Source organism: Sus scrofa, chromosome 5 (genome assembly GCF_000003025.6).
Source record: "Sus scrofa isolate TJ Tabasco breed Duroc chromosome 5, Sscrofa11.1, whole genome shotgun sequence".
NCBI lineage: Eukaryota > Metazoa > Chordata > Mammalia > Artiodactyla > Suidae > Sus > Sus scrofa.
The window spans coordinates 44,370,075-44,386,807 of record NC_010447.5 but is presented as its reverse complement, the minus strand read 5'-3'; the positions used below and the strand labels follow the sequence as shown (position 1 = coordinate 44,386,807).

Genomic DNA, 16,733 nt, shown 5'->3' with positions numbered 1-16,733 from the left:
TCATATCTTTAATTGCTGACCACTGCCAATAGCGCTCCTCCCTCCTCCCTAGAAAAATGACACAATTTAAAGAAACCATATGAATATAAATTAACACATACCTATAATGCCTCAATCTTTCTGACACCATTAATAGGGTTACATTTATGTGCTAAAGTATGTTTTACCTGTGGCATTAGGGAAATGGCACAAAGTTCTCTTATGATGAGTGAGCAGTAAAAGTAGCTATCTGTACCAAAGAAAATCCCTTATTTTACATCAAGACCAATTAACAATTACTTGAGTACCTCATATACACAATCCAATTAGAACCTACTTTTGGGGAAAGGGGGATGGTAAGTACAAAGAAAAGGTATATTTAAAAAGAAGGTTTGATAATCCCTGTATTTTGCACCCAACAAAATACCTGATATAGTAACAAACATGACAGAGTTGAAGATAGTCAGCACCTGAGGCAATTTTTTTATACTAGAAAAAAGTTTTCTGATGGGCACACCAATCAGAAAAAAACATTTCTCACAATTGTATACTAACCTAACATCATCTCCAGTTAAACAGCTCATTTAAATAACTGATTTAGAATCTCAAGGTAAACAGACTGACCTGAGGAGGGACAAACACACAAATAGTGTGTTATCTCACAGTGAACATAACAAAGTAGGTCAGCCTAATTCCCAAGAATATCAGTAATTTTCAAAGTTCTCGTGAATGACATGCAAATTTCTACGTAGCTATTTTTCTCTGGAACTACAAATCTAATAACTATGTTCTGGGAACATAAGCAGCTGTCTATAGTAAAAAGTAACAGTTGTCCCATGTGCCCACAGAGAGGTATGGAAAAATACTCACTGCATAGAAATATATATTTTTTTAAATGTAACAAAATAAAACTAGAAAATTCTAGTTTTAAGATGTAACCGGCTTGAGACACAGGAGGGCCCTGTGAGGTGTAAATAAATTATGGCAAAAGATACTTAACTGAAACTGAGTTTTAATAGCTAGGAACAGCTGACACATAGATAAATATTTTAGGTGTGTCCCCAATTTATGTGTAATAGCAGTTCCAAGATGGACTGTGAAGGGGTTGGAGAAATGTGAAGTTGGGCAACTTTCATCAATCCTAGAAAAATACCTTTAAGAAATTAAAAGTGGAGTTCCTGTCATGGCGAAGCGGAAACGAATCAGACTAAGAACCATGAGGTTGCAGGTTCGATCCCTGGCCTCACTCAGTGGGTTAAGGATCCAGTGTAGCCATGAGCTATGGTGTAGTTTGCAGACACGACTCGGATCTGGTGTTGCTGTGGCTCTGGCATAGGCCGGTGGCGGCAACAGCTCCGATTAGACTCCTAACCTAGGAACTTCCATATGTCATGGGTGTGGTCCTAAGATATGGCCCTAAAAGGACAAAAAGACAAAAAAAAAAAAAATTACAGTAAGTATAATACAAGAAATCACCAAATTGACTTGCATAGTTTCTTGAAAACAGGATAGAAAAAATTTACAAAGTATTTATTACATAATTATATGCTCTGCTGCTGAAGATCTGCTTTAGTATGTAGCTTTCATCAATGTATACTTTCCCCCACACCTTCTCTTACTGAAGATCTGCTTTAGTATGTAGCTTTCATCAATGTATACTTTCCCCCACACCTTCTCTTACTGAGTTTTACCTTAAAATTATACAAATAGAATGAGTTATATTTGAGAGTCGTCAATCTAATATCTTTTGGTAAATACTGAAATAGAACTTTGGAATTGACAAAACTATTTAAATGTTCTGCTGATTATAATCTTACAGTCAACTGTTTAGATTTATATAGTAAATCAACTCAATTTTCATCACTCATTCCTTCTTAACACAGACATATAACATAAATCCAATCTCATACACCAATTTAGCTCCATCTAAAGCAAAAGAAAATAAAACTGAGTGATAAAGAGTGCTGCAGTTTTCCTAGGAGGAAAAAGAAGTTCAAGTATGAGGAACTGAGGCTTATTTGGGGGAACATGATTGTAAAAGGACAAAGAAATCACTGTATAATTTGTTATTTTATTTGTTATTTTATCCAAATGTTTACGATTGAGACACTGAGTCTTTTGTGTTTTTTCCTTTTAGAACAAAAACTGTAAGAAAAAATATCCAAGGCAGTTTGTTTCCTACTCTTAAAATAATTCTAAGTGATTTCATCACTAAGATATTTCAAAAGGAAGGGAAACTACAGTAAAGAAAGAGTACTTGGATATTAATCCAAGCATCATAAGGTAGTGAAGAGACAGTGATCTATTTGAATAATGCTGACAAAGAGTGACTCACTTTGGCTTGAAGGTTTGTGCTAGAGCTCCAAACAGAAAGGGAAGAACTTAAGTACGAGGCTAAAGGGCATGATGAGATGATGAGATTTTAAAAGTCCTAAGGCTCATTGGAATGTTTCTCAAACTTAAGATTCAAAGTTTTAATTTTGAAGCAAAGAAGATGAATATAAATTTACTTTTTGATACTTGAATTACTAACCCAAGACATAGAAAGACAATGTGTAATATAGCTCTACTTATACCATTAAAAAATTAGGTGATCTTAGTTATTACTTTATGAATCCAAAGTTAAGTTTGCGTTAAAGATTATAAATTTTGCACTAGTAAATAATTTACCATAAAAATCCAGTGCTTTATATCATAAAATGTATATGAGAAAAGTGTAGTATTAATCATCTAAGTTAAAAATTAGAATAATTTTGTAATATTGTGTCAAGCTTTTCCAAAGAGGTAGTTTGAAGTTTACAAATAATGCAGCAGAGAATTAATCACCTAAACATTTCATCTCTTTTTACAGGCCAAAGTATGCAAACACAGTTAAAAAAACTCACTTCACAAAATTTGAGATCTCAACTTTTAAAATATTTGGATGGAATATGTACATACAGATATCATGAATTCCCTAATAAAAAGGACTGAGTAATAAAGTTAGGTATTCTGTTGGAGGCAGGCATAAGCCCAGGCATAAGCCCAGGCTACATAATAGGTGGTAGGGTGTTCTATGCAATGGAAATGAAATACGTGGTTGAGTAAAAAGCCCTAATATATCTTAACACGCTAGTATATTTCATCCACTATACAAAGAACTGGTCAGAAACTCAATACTTAGACTGTCCCAAATCTGACTCTGATTATTTGAGGAGTTTCAGATGGAAATCTTTAACTTTTAAAATGGAATCAATGGCAAAGTAGGATTTTGTTTCAAAGAAATTCCTTTTATAGTCAGTTTTAATGGGACAGATTAATTCCATTAAAATTTTAATATGGTATTTGTAGAACATGAAAACAAAACATATATATATGGAAACTATATATATATATGCCAAAATAATTTTAAAATCCTTCTTAAAGATACTATTATAATGCGAATTAAAAGAAAATAATTCTAAATCAATATAGCTTTTCCTATTTTATTTATTTATTTATTTTTGTCTTTTTGCCATTTCTTGGGCTGCTCCAGCGGCACATGGAGGTTCCCAGGCTAGGGGTCCAATCGGAGCTGTAGCCGCCGGCCTACACCAGAGCCACAGCAACGCGGGATCCGAGCCGCGTCTGCAACCTACACCACAGCTCACGGCAACGCCGGATCGTTAACCCACTCAGCAAGGGCAGGGACCGAACCCGCAACCTCATGGTTCCTAGTCGGATTCGTTAACCGCTGCGCCACGGGAATTCCACTTTTCCTATTTTAAAAAAACCTGAAACTTAGTTGAACTTTCTGACAAGCAGATTCACAGAACCAACCTTCAGTCTAAAATAGCTAAAATTCTAATTCTTTCTGATTAAAATTCCTTTTCCTAGTCTAACTTCATTGGAAATAATAAAGAAATCAGAAATACAGAGAAGGCCATTCATTATTTGGAATTTTCTGGATTCAAAAAATTTTCAAAGCATGTTTGTCACCTACTTAATCAATTAATCTAATGGTTCTTAATGATAAACTATATTTTAAACAATGATGCTTCTGTTATTATTTGCAAAATACCATTCTACATACACTTTAACTGCAAAGTAGTTTTATCAGTATTTCTCCTTCTCTTCATTACATTATCTGCCCCAATCATTTTCAAGGAAATATTTTTTTCTTTTACCTTGTAAAAGAAATTTGAAAAACTTTTAACTTGTGATGTCCTATTCTCTGAAAACCACCATTTTAAATCTAGTCTCTTAGTCTTAGCCTTTTATTCCCCACTTCCCTAAATGATTTAAATCATGAAAACTGACTGATGATTCTTCTACTATCATTAAGTACTACAAAAGGAAAAATGATGTTGGCACACACATTCCAAATTTAGTTTTTAAAGGTATCTGAGTAATATACCTCTCTCATTATTTTTAATCTTTTACAGTTTAGAAATTTAAAATCAACCTTTAAAATACTAAGAAGGCTAGACTAACACAATCCATGTCACATTCAGGACACTCTGCATATACTTCTTTCATAACACAGTTTTACAATTTAACAGACATTGTTTTAATATGATAACCTCTCAGAGCTGATATTATCTTATTTTACTTAAAATATTTGCCTCAGAGTTCTATTTTACTTAAAGTTACCCTGTTGCCCACTCATCACAACACATACAAAATATTCTATTTTTCCTCTTAATATTTTACTGATGATAAAATGATAATTTTTATCATTAGTAGATCTTTTAATTACTCATCCCTTACTCCTAAAGTATACCAATAATAAGGATCAGATGAGGAAACTCAGCATCTTTTTCTTTTTATGGCCACACCCAAGGCATATGGAAGTTCCCCAGCCAGGGACTGAATCTGAGCTTCAGCCATGACCCAAGCCACAGTTGCATCAATGCTGGATCCTTTAAACTACTGCACAGGGCTGGGGATCCAACCCATACCTCCACAGCAACCCACGGCACTGCAGTCATTCTTAACCCATTGTACCATGGCGAGAATTACTCAGCACCTTTTTTAAACATGTACTTTCTTCTCCCTATATAAGTGCCCACTGTATAATTTGTGAGTAATACCTCTGTTACATACTACAGCATCTATGGACCTGCCCCTTATAAGAATTTACCTTAGTCTTTCACGACCTTGCCTTGAATAATCAGAAAAGTCAACAGCAAGAGTTTAAAGAAAAGTAGTCCTAAGACCAAATTACTAGGTAAAAGGTCTTGTCATTATGGCTTAACAGTAATATGGCTATAACATAAGAACACCTCCCTCTTTTCCTTTATTAAAAATGTGACCTGACCACACTTTTTTAAAGTTTAGACTAGTTTTCCATATGTTTTACATATTTTATTCTGACACCATATCTTTTAAAAACAAAGAGATGCAAACATTTGCACTTATCAATGCCTTTTTCTTTAAATGTGGTTTGCTTCTTTCCTTCAGGCTCTTTGTCATCAAGAAGGTCTGATTTCGATACAGCCCATTTGCTATGAAAATATCAGAAGGGGTCATCTTCAAAGCAATACTCCAGTTGGGCTTATTCACTGATTAGATTAGCTGCATAATTTCTTCTGGGACATTTGTAACAGACACGACAAGTATAGGATTCAGTTTGGGTTTTTTTTCTTTTTTTCTCTATGTGAGAATCCTGCTTCTTAATTCATGTTTTCTTTGACTATATTGCACAATATTTTATTATTAAAAAAGGTTTTATGTCTCAGGCAAAAAGTTTTTCTCCTTTACTTGGGAGGCGCTAATGTGTGTTATTTTCTAAAAGAGGTAAGTGGTTGTCTGTGTGGCCATCTTCATAGGGAACCTGGGGACCAAAAAAAAAAAAAAAAAGACCAAATGTTAGTTTTACTCCTTACACTATTTCCTCTATACACAATGCTTTATTTTGGGCAATTTACTTCTGGGCAAAGAGCTACTATTTAAGTTTAACAATGATACTATGACTAAGAGATCAGCACCATTTATACTATACCACTTACAGAATTGACGGGTTTGTAGGCTCCAAGTCTGAAACGACAGTAAATTATTTCAACTATAAATTTTCCAATTCCATGTAGCATGCCTATAATGAAAAATAAGTTTATGTTTTTAATTAAATTATGCTTGTTACAAAATTATTTCGTAAGTTATTTATTCCCTAAATTTGTAAGTAAGAATGAAAAACTCAACTAATTAAAAAGGAGTAGAATAAGGATGGAAACAGTTTGCTTTATTCACTTCCACAGTTAAAAATATTAAGACAGTTCAATTTTAAAATGAATGCATTTATTTTCAAAATCACAAGGCCACATAATTTACGACCTTAACAAAGCAATCTTTCAAAGCTGTTTAATATATCTCACTCACACCTACACAATTGTAAAGAATAAATATTAGCACCACAAGTTTAAATGAATTTAAATAAGGCCGTGACAAAAACTTTCATAAGAAAAGCTATTCATTCATTTTAAAAATGTAATTCAAAGTACATAAACTATACTGAATAGGGGTTAGGATAAAGAAGGAACTGTTTCATTTGTTTATCTATTGCACTTAACTCTCAAATTTTCATGATTATAATTCTGCAAGTTATCTTTGAGAGAATCCCATAATGTGAGGGTGAAAAGGCCAACAATCATAAAAACATTACTGACTAAAAAATTTGGTTTCACATATTGTGTAGTTCAACATACCATAAGATATAATTTTACATCCTATACATGCAAAATACATGAAAAAGAAAATTTACACTAAAAGTATCTACTATTTCTAGGCATTTTCTCATCTAATCAATCCTACTTCCAAGTTGGATATTATTATTCCCATTTTTATAGAGAAAAAACAACTTCAGAAAATGCAGGTGCCCTACCCCAGGTTACCACCATACAAATGACAGCACATAGGTTCAACTCCAGGATCTCTCTAGCATACTAAGTAATCTCCCTTAAATCACTGAGCGCAGTAAACTTAGTTATATTTTATGCTTAATCAATATAATTTTTAAGATTTGAAATTTAAAGAAAGAGTTCCTTATCAAAACATGAGAATGTGTATATTTTACTTAAAGTAAAAGCATCCTGACTTTAGTGTTAACAACACTTCTAGAAATTAGACCAAAAAAGGAATGAAGCTTAACCTGTTGTTGAAAAGATTCCTCCAACAATACCACAGAGTCTTACAAAAAACTGCCAGAATGGCATATGTTCCTCAGTAACTGTCACCATCAGAGAACTGAGATCATATTTCATAAAAATCCCAGAGACTCCATGGCTGCCTGCAGCATGGTTTATGACACGTTCCTAAAGGAAGGCAAAAAAGAGAGACAGGAGGAAGAGACAAACAGGATTCATGTCATCAGGTTACTTGTATATAGTCAATATGAAACCCTACAGCCCTCTTACACAAGAGGGGCATCCAAGTCTCTTTATGCAATGTCCTATTACATGGAGCTCTCCAGAGATAAACAAATTATTCTGTATTCTTCATATAGTTAGCTTTTGAAGCAATCAAAAGAACGGATTCATTCTTTCCTATTTTCTCAAAAAGGTCACTTTACATACAAGGTTTCTACTGAGCTCAAGAGTTTACAACTATATGGCACATTCTTCATTGATCAAATCAATAAAAACTACATTTGTATTTTACCATCTTTTTAAAATATTTCTTTTCTAAGAATTTACAAAATAATTGCATTTATTTCCTGTCATTTAAAAACAAATAAATTTTACTTTGTTGTTCATTTTAAACTATGTAAGATATTGGTACAGGAAGAAAACAGAATGCATAAATTTCAAAGATATTTGAGCTACCAGTTCAGTTTTTAAAGGAATTTTTTTTTTTAAAAGGAATGTAACTAAAATTACACGTTGACATTCCCTTATGGTGCAGCAGGTTAAGGAGGTGGTACTGTCACTGCTGCGGCTTGGGTCACTGCCATGGTGCGGGTTCAATCCCTGGCCTGGGAACTTCTGTATGCCAGGAATACAGCCGTTAGAAAAAAGAATAAAATAAAATAGTAAAGCTACCATGGTGTGCACACTAAAAAAATACTGTTTTGCTCTATTCTATTTACACTTCAAAAGTCAAGTTTGTAAACTTCCTAATAAACTTCTATCATAGTGTGAAACACTGTTTTTTTATGACTTTTGTGTCAGGCCCTACCCATTTTTACTAAGCTATAACTAAACTGCAAGCTTTCGGAATACAAATAACAAGGGAAATTAAAACAATTTAATGTGGGCATTACAAAGCCTCTTTGCCTACTAGCACAAGACAGCCTTATAACCCACTGATCAATAGTGCAATAAAATAACCTCACCTTAAATTTCTGATATGTTCAATATCATGCCAAAATCATAAATATATTGTCATCACCTATATGAGTGTATGCTGTTTCAGGGATCAGGTTGTCTACATGACAAAAGATTCATGATGATTCACTTTTGGTTCTAGGACCAGTGAAGATCACTCTGCCTGTCCTTCTCATCTTCCACTTTACTAACTCCAATTACTCTTTTTTCTTTTTAAAGTGAAACACAAGCATTGCAGTTGCACTATCAGCACATACACATTCCACAAAGGTTAAATGGTCTGGTATTTACCTTTTTTTCTCTTTGATTTACTTTTGATATTTAAAATATATCCTGGAAATAATTTCATATCAGTATACAGATTCCTTCCTCTTTCTTTAATGGGCGCGCCCATGGCACACGGAAGTTCACAGGGGCAGCTATACCATGGCTGCAGCGACAATGGATGCTTTAACCTACTTTGTCAGGCCAGGGATCAAACCCACACCTCTACAGCCCCCCACGCAGCTGCAGGAGGAGTCTTAACGTACTGCACCACAGCAAGAATTCCCTTTCTTTTTTTAAAGTTGTATGTTCTTCCATTGTGTGGATGTACTACTCATGTTGTTTCTAGTCTTCTGCCATTACAAATAACACAATAGTTTCAGACACACGGTATTTCTTCCCACTGTATCTCTGGATTAAATTTCTGGAAGTAGGATTGCTAGGTCGAAAGGTAACCTGCATATGTCATTTTGCATCTTGCCAGACTCCTGTCCAAGAGACTATGCTGTTTTGTACCTCCATAGTAATGTATGTATGCCTGTTTTCCCCAAAGCCTTGCCACTGTGTAGACTGTCTGACCTTCAGGTGTTGCCAGTCTTAGTAGAAATGGTATCTCCCCACCCATACAGAAACAGTAAAAAACACAATATATACCTGTAGACACGTTACCTTTCTCTCTCCCTCTGTATGTACACACACACACACACACACACACACACACACACACACACACACAGTTATACATACTTGAGTTCCCCCACTGAAACTACTGGAAAAATTATAAACACATGACATCTCATCCCTAAAAACTTTTAGTATTTAATCTCCCAAGAACAGAAACATTCTATAATTATTGAGGGCATAGTCAACGTTAAGTTATAAGAAAATCTCCTATGGAGGAAAGCAAATTTTTAAAAGCACTTAAATTTTGTCTTGGAAGTCTTCTGGATACTAGTATTTAAATACTCACCATTATTGAACAAAACAAGGAAATATGGCTTATAAAAATAAAAAAATTTTTAAATTAAAAAAAAAAAACCCAAAGTATATGAGAAAGCTGTTAAACTATCCAATTCCAAAACTCTGTTCCTCGCTGTCAATATTTATAAGGCCACTCCACCCTTTGTCTCTCAATCAGATGAATACAAAGTACTAATTTTGAAAGGCAAACCCTTTAAATTTTCTGAGTCTCAATAACCATGCATGCCCTAGGGTAGATATATTAATTAAAAAATTACAGAGAAATCAGAAAAATCTGCTGGCCAATAAGAACTGCTTATATCAATACATGGAAAAACATTAAAAACTAAGATATTAAGTAAAATAATTATCATCAGAGATTAATAATTTTGCCTTAATTGCATAGAAAACATTCCAGATTTAAAAATCTACTTCTTTTCTTACTCTAAAACATACTAATCCCCATTTCTGATATACTATTGGCTTAAAATAAAATGTCAATGCATTTCAAAATGCCTACAAATTTTAAATGGGTGAGAACACTAAACTGAAACCCCAAGCTTATTTTGTAGCAGGACTAAACAATGCTTTAAAAAAATCATTTTACTAGTTGTTTTCAACTTACCCTTTCTGTCACAGAAAACTGGTGGGTGTCTGCTGAAATTTTATATGTATGTAGTTTTGTTGGCACAACTGTAATAAAATATTGGAACATCTGGTTGTCTAGAATATAAACAAGATGTGGTTTTTTCCCATCAATCCAGCAGCAATGAAACTACTGCCAAATACATCATCCTTGTATTAAATACACCTAATCTAAAATTTAATGCTACTAAGGACTTAATATCTAACAAAATTACTGTAAAAGAATCAATGAAAGCAATATATTCACATTTGGTAAAATTAGTTCTTAGCATAAAATAGTCACTCAGATACACAGACACACAACACACACACATATTAGAAGATGTCAACAAAGAATTAGTGACTTAGATATCCTTTATGATCATTATTATCCTTTTATCAAATATAGAAAATGAAGACAGTATTTCTTTATAGTATTAAAACTAATGAAAATAAAGTTACAATAGTATAACTACCACAAGACACATTTTCAGTTTCTATTAATATCTTAAGATAAATAAACCAAAACTGAATTAGCCATTGGATATATAAACCAAAATTTAGCCTTTGGATAAATACAAAGAATTGATACCACAGCAGGAAAATAACTAAAGAAACTACTCAATGATGGCCTGAGGTTACTCTGTAATCAAATGGATCATATTTATATGGTCATTAGGCATTTCTAGATTTCATACAAGTCATAAATACCAGTATATTACAAACTACTAACTTTAAACAACAATTCACATAATAAAATCCTGTTAATTCTCTAGGTCCATATTCTAGAAAATTTAGAGTTATTTATATTTAATAATTTAGACACATCAAATAATTTCAGTTAGGTTAAGTAAATAGGCCATCATTACATTTGACCTGAAAAAATGAACTTCACATAACATGGTAATAATTGTCTATGAAAACTGTGTGTACGAATCAAATGCATCAGTTTTAAACAGAAGTATGACACATTTTGACAAATGTCTCCCCATATGATCAGCACCACAATTAAAATATAAGACATCTTCATCGCCTCAAAAAGTTCCTTTGATCCCTCCGCATTCAATCTCTTCTATCTCTGGACCTAGGCCAACAACTAAGCTACCTTCTATTGCTAAAGACTAGTTTTGTCTATTCTAGAATTTCGCATAAATTGAGGTATACAGTACATACGTTTGTGTGTCTAGCTTCTTTTTCTCAGCATGACTAATTATTTCTATCAATTCAACTTCTCTTTTATCTCAGTGTAATTTAGAATAGGAGGGAGAAGGGTAAAACTGTAGAGAGGAGGAGAGGTAAGAGTAATGGGTCTCTTCAACACTAATACTGAACAAGTTTCTAACAAAATTAAACAAAGCCTGTTTCACTTTTACCATTTCTTAATTCACCTACTGCTTGTACCACTGTTCAAAAACAGTGAACACACTTATGATGGAGCATGATAATGTTGTGAGAAAAAAGAATGTATACATGTATGTGTAACTGGGTCACCATGCTGTACAGTAGAAAACTGAAAGAATACTGTAAATCAGCTATAATAGAAAAAAATAAAAATCATAAAAAAAAACAGTGAACAGTTTTTGGCCAGTTCTTTTTATTATTATTATTATTATTATTATTATTATTATTATTATTATTGCCTTTCTAGGGCCTCATCTATAGCATAAGGAAGTTGCCAGGCTAGTGGTCGAACCAGAGCTGTAGCCGCTGGCTACACCACAGGCATAGCAATTCGGGATCCAAACAGTATCTGCAACCTACACCACAGCTCATGGCAACACAGGATCCATAACTCACTGAGTGAGGCCAGGGATCAAACCTGTGTCCTCATGGATACTAGTCGGGTTCATTACCACCAAGCCACAAAAGGATCCCAGTTCTTCTGCTATTTTTTTTTTTTTTTTATTTAGGGCCACACCCTCAGCTTATGGAGGTTCCCAGACTAGGGGTCAAACCGGAGCTGTAGCTGCCAACCTACACCATATCCACAGCAATGCGGGATCTGAGCCATGTCTGCTACCTACACCACAGCTCATGGCAACACTGGATCCCTAACCCACCGAGCTAGGCTAGGGATCAAACCCGTGTCCTCGTGGATACCAATCAGGTTCGTTAACCACTGAGCCATGAAGGTAACTCAGCCCAGTTCTTTTACTATTAATTTCATCTTAAATCCTAAATATTATCACAGATAATATTAGAGCAAAAGGGTGTCAACATAGTCTACCACTATCAACTGCGATGGTCTTCTGTTTCAGCCTTTGATTTGTTCTTTGATGTAAGGGGGACTGATCAATCTATACTTATTTTTGAAGTGTTAAAAATAGCAAACTGAAAGTGCTAGGAGAAAAGGTGTTCAAGTATTAAGTAGTTATGGAAAAAAAAGATGAAGCTGAGAGTGGTGAGGCAATATCCAATGCTGTACACATGGGTGGCATAATTAGACTTGAGGGAAACAATGTAAGACAAAGGAAATCTTACCACATGAGGAGTGAAGTGCCAGTGCAATAAATAGTAAACAGTGAGGGTCAAAGTAATGTGAAAGGGAAACTGGAAACCTTGTAAGCTCTGGCCGGAGAAATACCAAAGACCTATCAGTCTAATGCTAACTCAAGAAAAGGTTATCGGGTCAGTTCCCATGTGGCACAGCGGGTTAAGGATCCAGCATCACAGCAGCTGTGGTGCAGGTTGCAACTGAAGAATGAGTTTAATCCCTGGCTGGGGAACTTCCACATGTCATGGGTGGGGCAAAAAAAAAAAAAAAAAAAAAGAAAAAAAGGCTATCAGTTTGTTAGATAACTTAAAGGTGAGGCAGGGGGTTAAATGCTATTGCATGAGATTTTGTTCTAAGTCACAAATTGTTCCAAAGGTTATAGGTCTGTTCAAATCAGTTCAGCATTAAAGATATCATAGTGAAGGACTCCTCTCAAAACTCCTACATCAAGGAGGGAGTAGTTACCTGAACCAAACAGATTTGTAATGCTGAATTTTTTCCTTTCCCAAAAAAGAGACCCAATAGAACACATATTAGGAAGAACAGTATACCTGCTTTAAAGTTTTGAATAACCTAGTAACACTCATCTAATGGCATTTTATAAAAAACTCTAAATACCTCTTAGTTTTCCTGAATTTAGGAATAAGTAAACTTGAAGGGTCTTTTGAAAATTAATCTGGTCATATTTAGAACTGCTTTTTTACAAAAATGTATAGTTCATTTTAGCATCTTAAAACAAAGTATTACCCAGTGAGCATCTCATGCAGTATTTAATGTATTTTGTTATAGAATGAATATATATTTAATGACATTATACAGAATAGAGCCTTAATTCTTTAGGTTTCTACTCACCTATTACCAAATTTAGTACACTGAACTTTCCTTAAGTGAAACATTCCCTTACAAACAAAATATCCATGAATGTAAGTCAGTATTCTAAGTAAAACATCTTTAATGTTATCTGATTATAACATTATGCTAAGAGAGTAAAATACTGAAAAGAACATTAATCTATTTGAATGAGAAAGGAAATCCTTAATTACAGTTTTGTAAAGGCAAGAATTCCTAGTAGCACAGGAAGCTTTAGCCATCCTTAAGGCATATCGTACAATTTGAATACTTAAGAAGAAAGGCAACCAAAAAGCTTCAGGATACCTGCTTGTAGATACCTGCTACAAATTTAAGAAAGTAATCCTTCTGTATTTGGCTAAGTTGAAATTTTAAATGGAATAGAATGGTTAAAATAAACAATATAAGGCACCTATACTACGTCTCACTGTGTTAATAACAAACCATTCTAGAATAACTCTAATTTTATGATGTTTACAAAATTCTCCCAGAGAAGTTTCTAAAATGGTAAACACAGTACACATTTTAGAACTCTGAACCTATACAAAGAAGAAAACTCTTCTTATAATGTTCAAATTTGTCTTTGTTCTTATTCTTTGTTGAATATGAAAAAGCAGTTTCATATTAATACATTAACCTTTCATACATTTACAGAGCTTTTAAAGGCTGCTCCTTCTCCTGCTTACTTTTGACTAATTTCTTATTCAGTTCCATAGCTCATTTTTTTAACATTAAAGATTTATCCGTTACCATGACAAATTCTCTCCACACACATCTCCACTTAAAGGTTATATCAACCACTTAAACTACTTAATCCATTTTATGTGTTATGAAGGGGTTAAGAAGAGGACTATTTAAAATGTATTATTAGTGGGAGTTCCCTCATGGCTCAGTGGTTAACAAACCTGACTAGCATTCATGAGGATGTGGGTTCAATTCCTGGCCTCACTCAGTGAGTTAAGGATCCAGTGTTGCCATGAGCCGTAGTATAGGTTGCAAACGTGGCTCAGATTCCACGTTGCTGTGGCTATATGTAGGCCGGCAGCTACAACTCCAATTGGACCCCTAGCCTGGGAACTTCTATATGCCGTGGGTGGGGCCCTAAAAGGCCAAAAAAAAAAAAAAAAAAAAAAAAAAAGTACTAATAGTAAACTTTATAAAAATAAATTGCCTACATGCAAATTCCAACAGTAATTATTAACTACTTACGATCTAATGCAATTTTTTCAGTTCCATCTAAAGGATTAATAATTCCTGGAACAAGCTCTCCAAAAGACAAATGATCTATTCTGTGAGAAAAGTTGTAAGCTAAGAGGCAAAAAGTAAAACCAATTAGGTTGAGAAAGTAAATTATTCTAACTATATGTTACAGATTAGTTCACATTCTTACCTATTCTCAAATGAAAATTAACTAAAATCTGCTGGCATAATATTATTTAAAACCACATTATTTTAAGAAAAAAATGCGTACCAATATGCAGGAAATAAGTGTATACACGTAAGTAAATTCTGATAAAATGCTACACCTCAAATTTAATAATTATATACATATTAACGTCTAAGAAATAATATTACATCTCATCTTGATAACAAAAAAAATTAGTCTTTCCTAGTCCAAATCATCATATAGAAACAGGATTGTGTTGTTAGAAGACCTGGGATGATATGCATGAAATCAGTCAAATATATTTTAAATAAACACCATTGCTAAATGTGACCAAAATTATCTTTTAAGGAGTTCATTACTTGTCTTTGTTCTCTAAAGCAGACTTTAAAAACTAAGTTTTATGACAATCATTACATGAAACTAACTTGAATACTTTATATATGTGTGTGTAAATGTCAGTATTTAAATTTATATATTGAAACAAACTTTAAATGTATTCTCTTATGTGTAAAACTTCTGTGCTATAACTAAACAGAAATACAGGTGGCTTAAAAATAAGAGAAAACGGATTCAAGTCAGTAACTTGAATCATTTATTTTCTCCTTTAGATATCTTCTTTCAAAATAGCCTGCTTCCACTTGTACCTGCACTGAAAATTTTAAAATACACTTTTTTTTTTTTGCAAGGACATCATCTTCACAGAAAAAAATTTCAGAAACTGCTTACAGTCATGGTTGACAAGTGCTGCCAAGTGTGCATGACCTCGGGGATGTGGAATTGCCCTGAAAGGAGGAAAAAAAAGATTAACAACATTTTAAATATATAACTAAAATCAGAAAGGAGATCTTTCCTAAGTTATATAATTTTCTTAATATACAATAACATAATAATACACTTGGCCTACAATTTAAGTAGGTAAGTCTTTGGTCTCAGTAAAGCAATAAACTAGGGGTTGGCAAATGTTTTCTGTAAAGAGCCAGGCAGTAAATATTTTAGGTTTTGCTGGCCAAAATGCAAAACTGAAGATATTATGTAGTTACATAAGAAGAGAGAAAACAAAATTTCACAAATTTATTAATAAATTCAAAATGAATAGCAGCAATTGAGTACTTTCTTTTGAATCCAAGTATTTTCACTGGGAGATAATATTCTGCTTAAACAAGGTTTAGAATTGATATTCCTGGAGTTCCCGTCGTGGCGCAGTGGTTAACGAATCCGACTAGGAACCATGAGGTTGCGGGTTCGGTCCCTGCCCTTGCTCAGTGGGTTAACGATCTGGCGTTGCCGTGAGCTGTGGTGTAGGTCGCAGACGCGGCTCGGATCCCGCGTTGCTGTGGCTCTGGCGTAGGCCGGTGGCTACAGCTCCGATTCAACCCCTAGCCTGGGAACCTCCATATGCCGCGGGAGCGGCCCAAGAAATAGCAACAACAGCAACAACAACAACAGACAGACAAAAGACAAAAAAAAAAAAAAAAGAATTGATATTCCTTATTTTCAAAATCCCAGATCGAATAAGGGTAAGCTACAAACCAAATGCTTTTCCATTTGGCCTCTCTTATGAGGTATCACATGAAGAGAGAAGTGAAATAGAGGACAAAGGCCAAAATATAGAGGTTCATACAATATTTATCAAAGTTTCCCTGTTTCAGTTAGTTTTGGAGTAGGATGTTGTTTGTATCCAGCAGTGCAATAAAATTTTGTTAAATTTCTTTGAGCCAACTAGTATTTGTTGACTATATGATCCCAAGAAATTCTAAGATTCTCATCTATACACTGGGAATGGAGAGAGTGGGTTCTGACAATAATATCAAATAAAACATGAGTGTTAAGAAGAATGGGACAACAAAGACAAAGCAAATGCTTGATGTGGTCACTGTAAACACTGAAATAATTTTGC

General features: G+C 34.0%; 1 protein-coding gene across 2 annotated transcripts in view; it reads right to left on the bottom strand.

Annotated features, from left to right (window-relative positions):
- Positions 2,031–16,733, bottom strand: part of ERGIC2 (ERGIC and golgi 2) — a 50,554-nt gene continuing 35,851 nt past the window's right edge. The window contains exons 10-15 of one of the 2 annotated variants that reach the window (XM_005655651.3): positions 15,563–15,618; positions 14,659–14,757; positions 10,108–10,205; positions 7,085–7,247; positions 5,949–6,031; positions 2,031–5,773 (exon numbers count right to left, since the gene is read on the bottom strand). In XM_005655651.3, the coding sequence (XP_005655708.1) occupies positions 5,711–5,773; positions 5,949–6,031; positions 7,085–7,247; positions 10,108–10,205; positions 14,659–14,757; positions 15,563–15,618 (562 nt within the window). In that variant the 3' untranslated portion in view covers positions 2,031–5,710. 2 annotated transcript variants of the gene reach the window in all.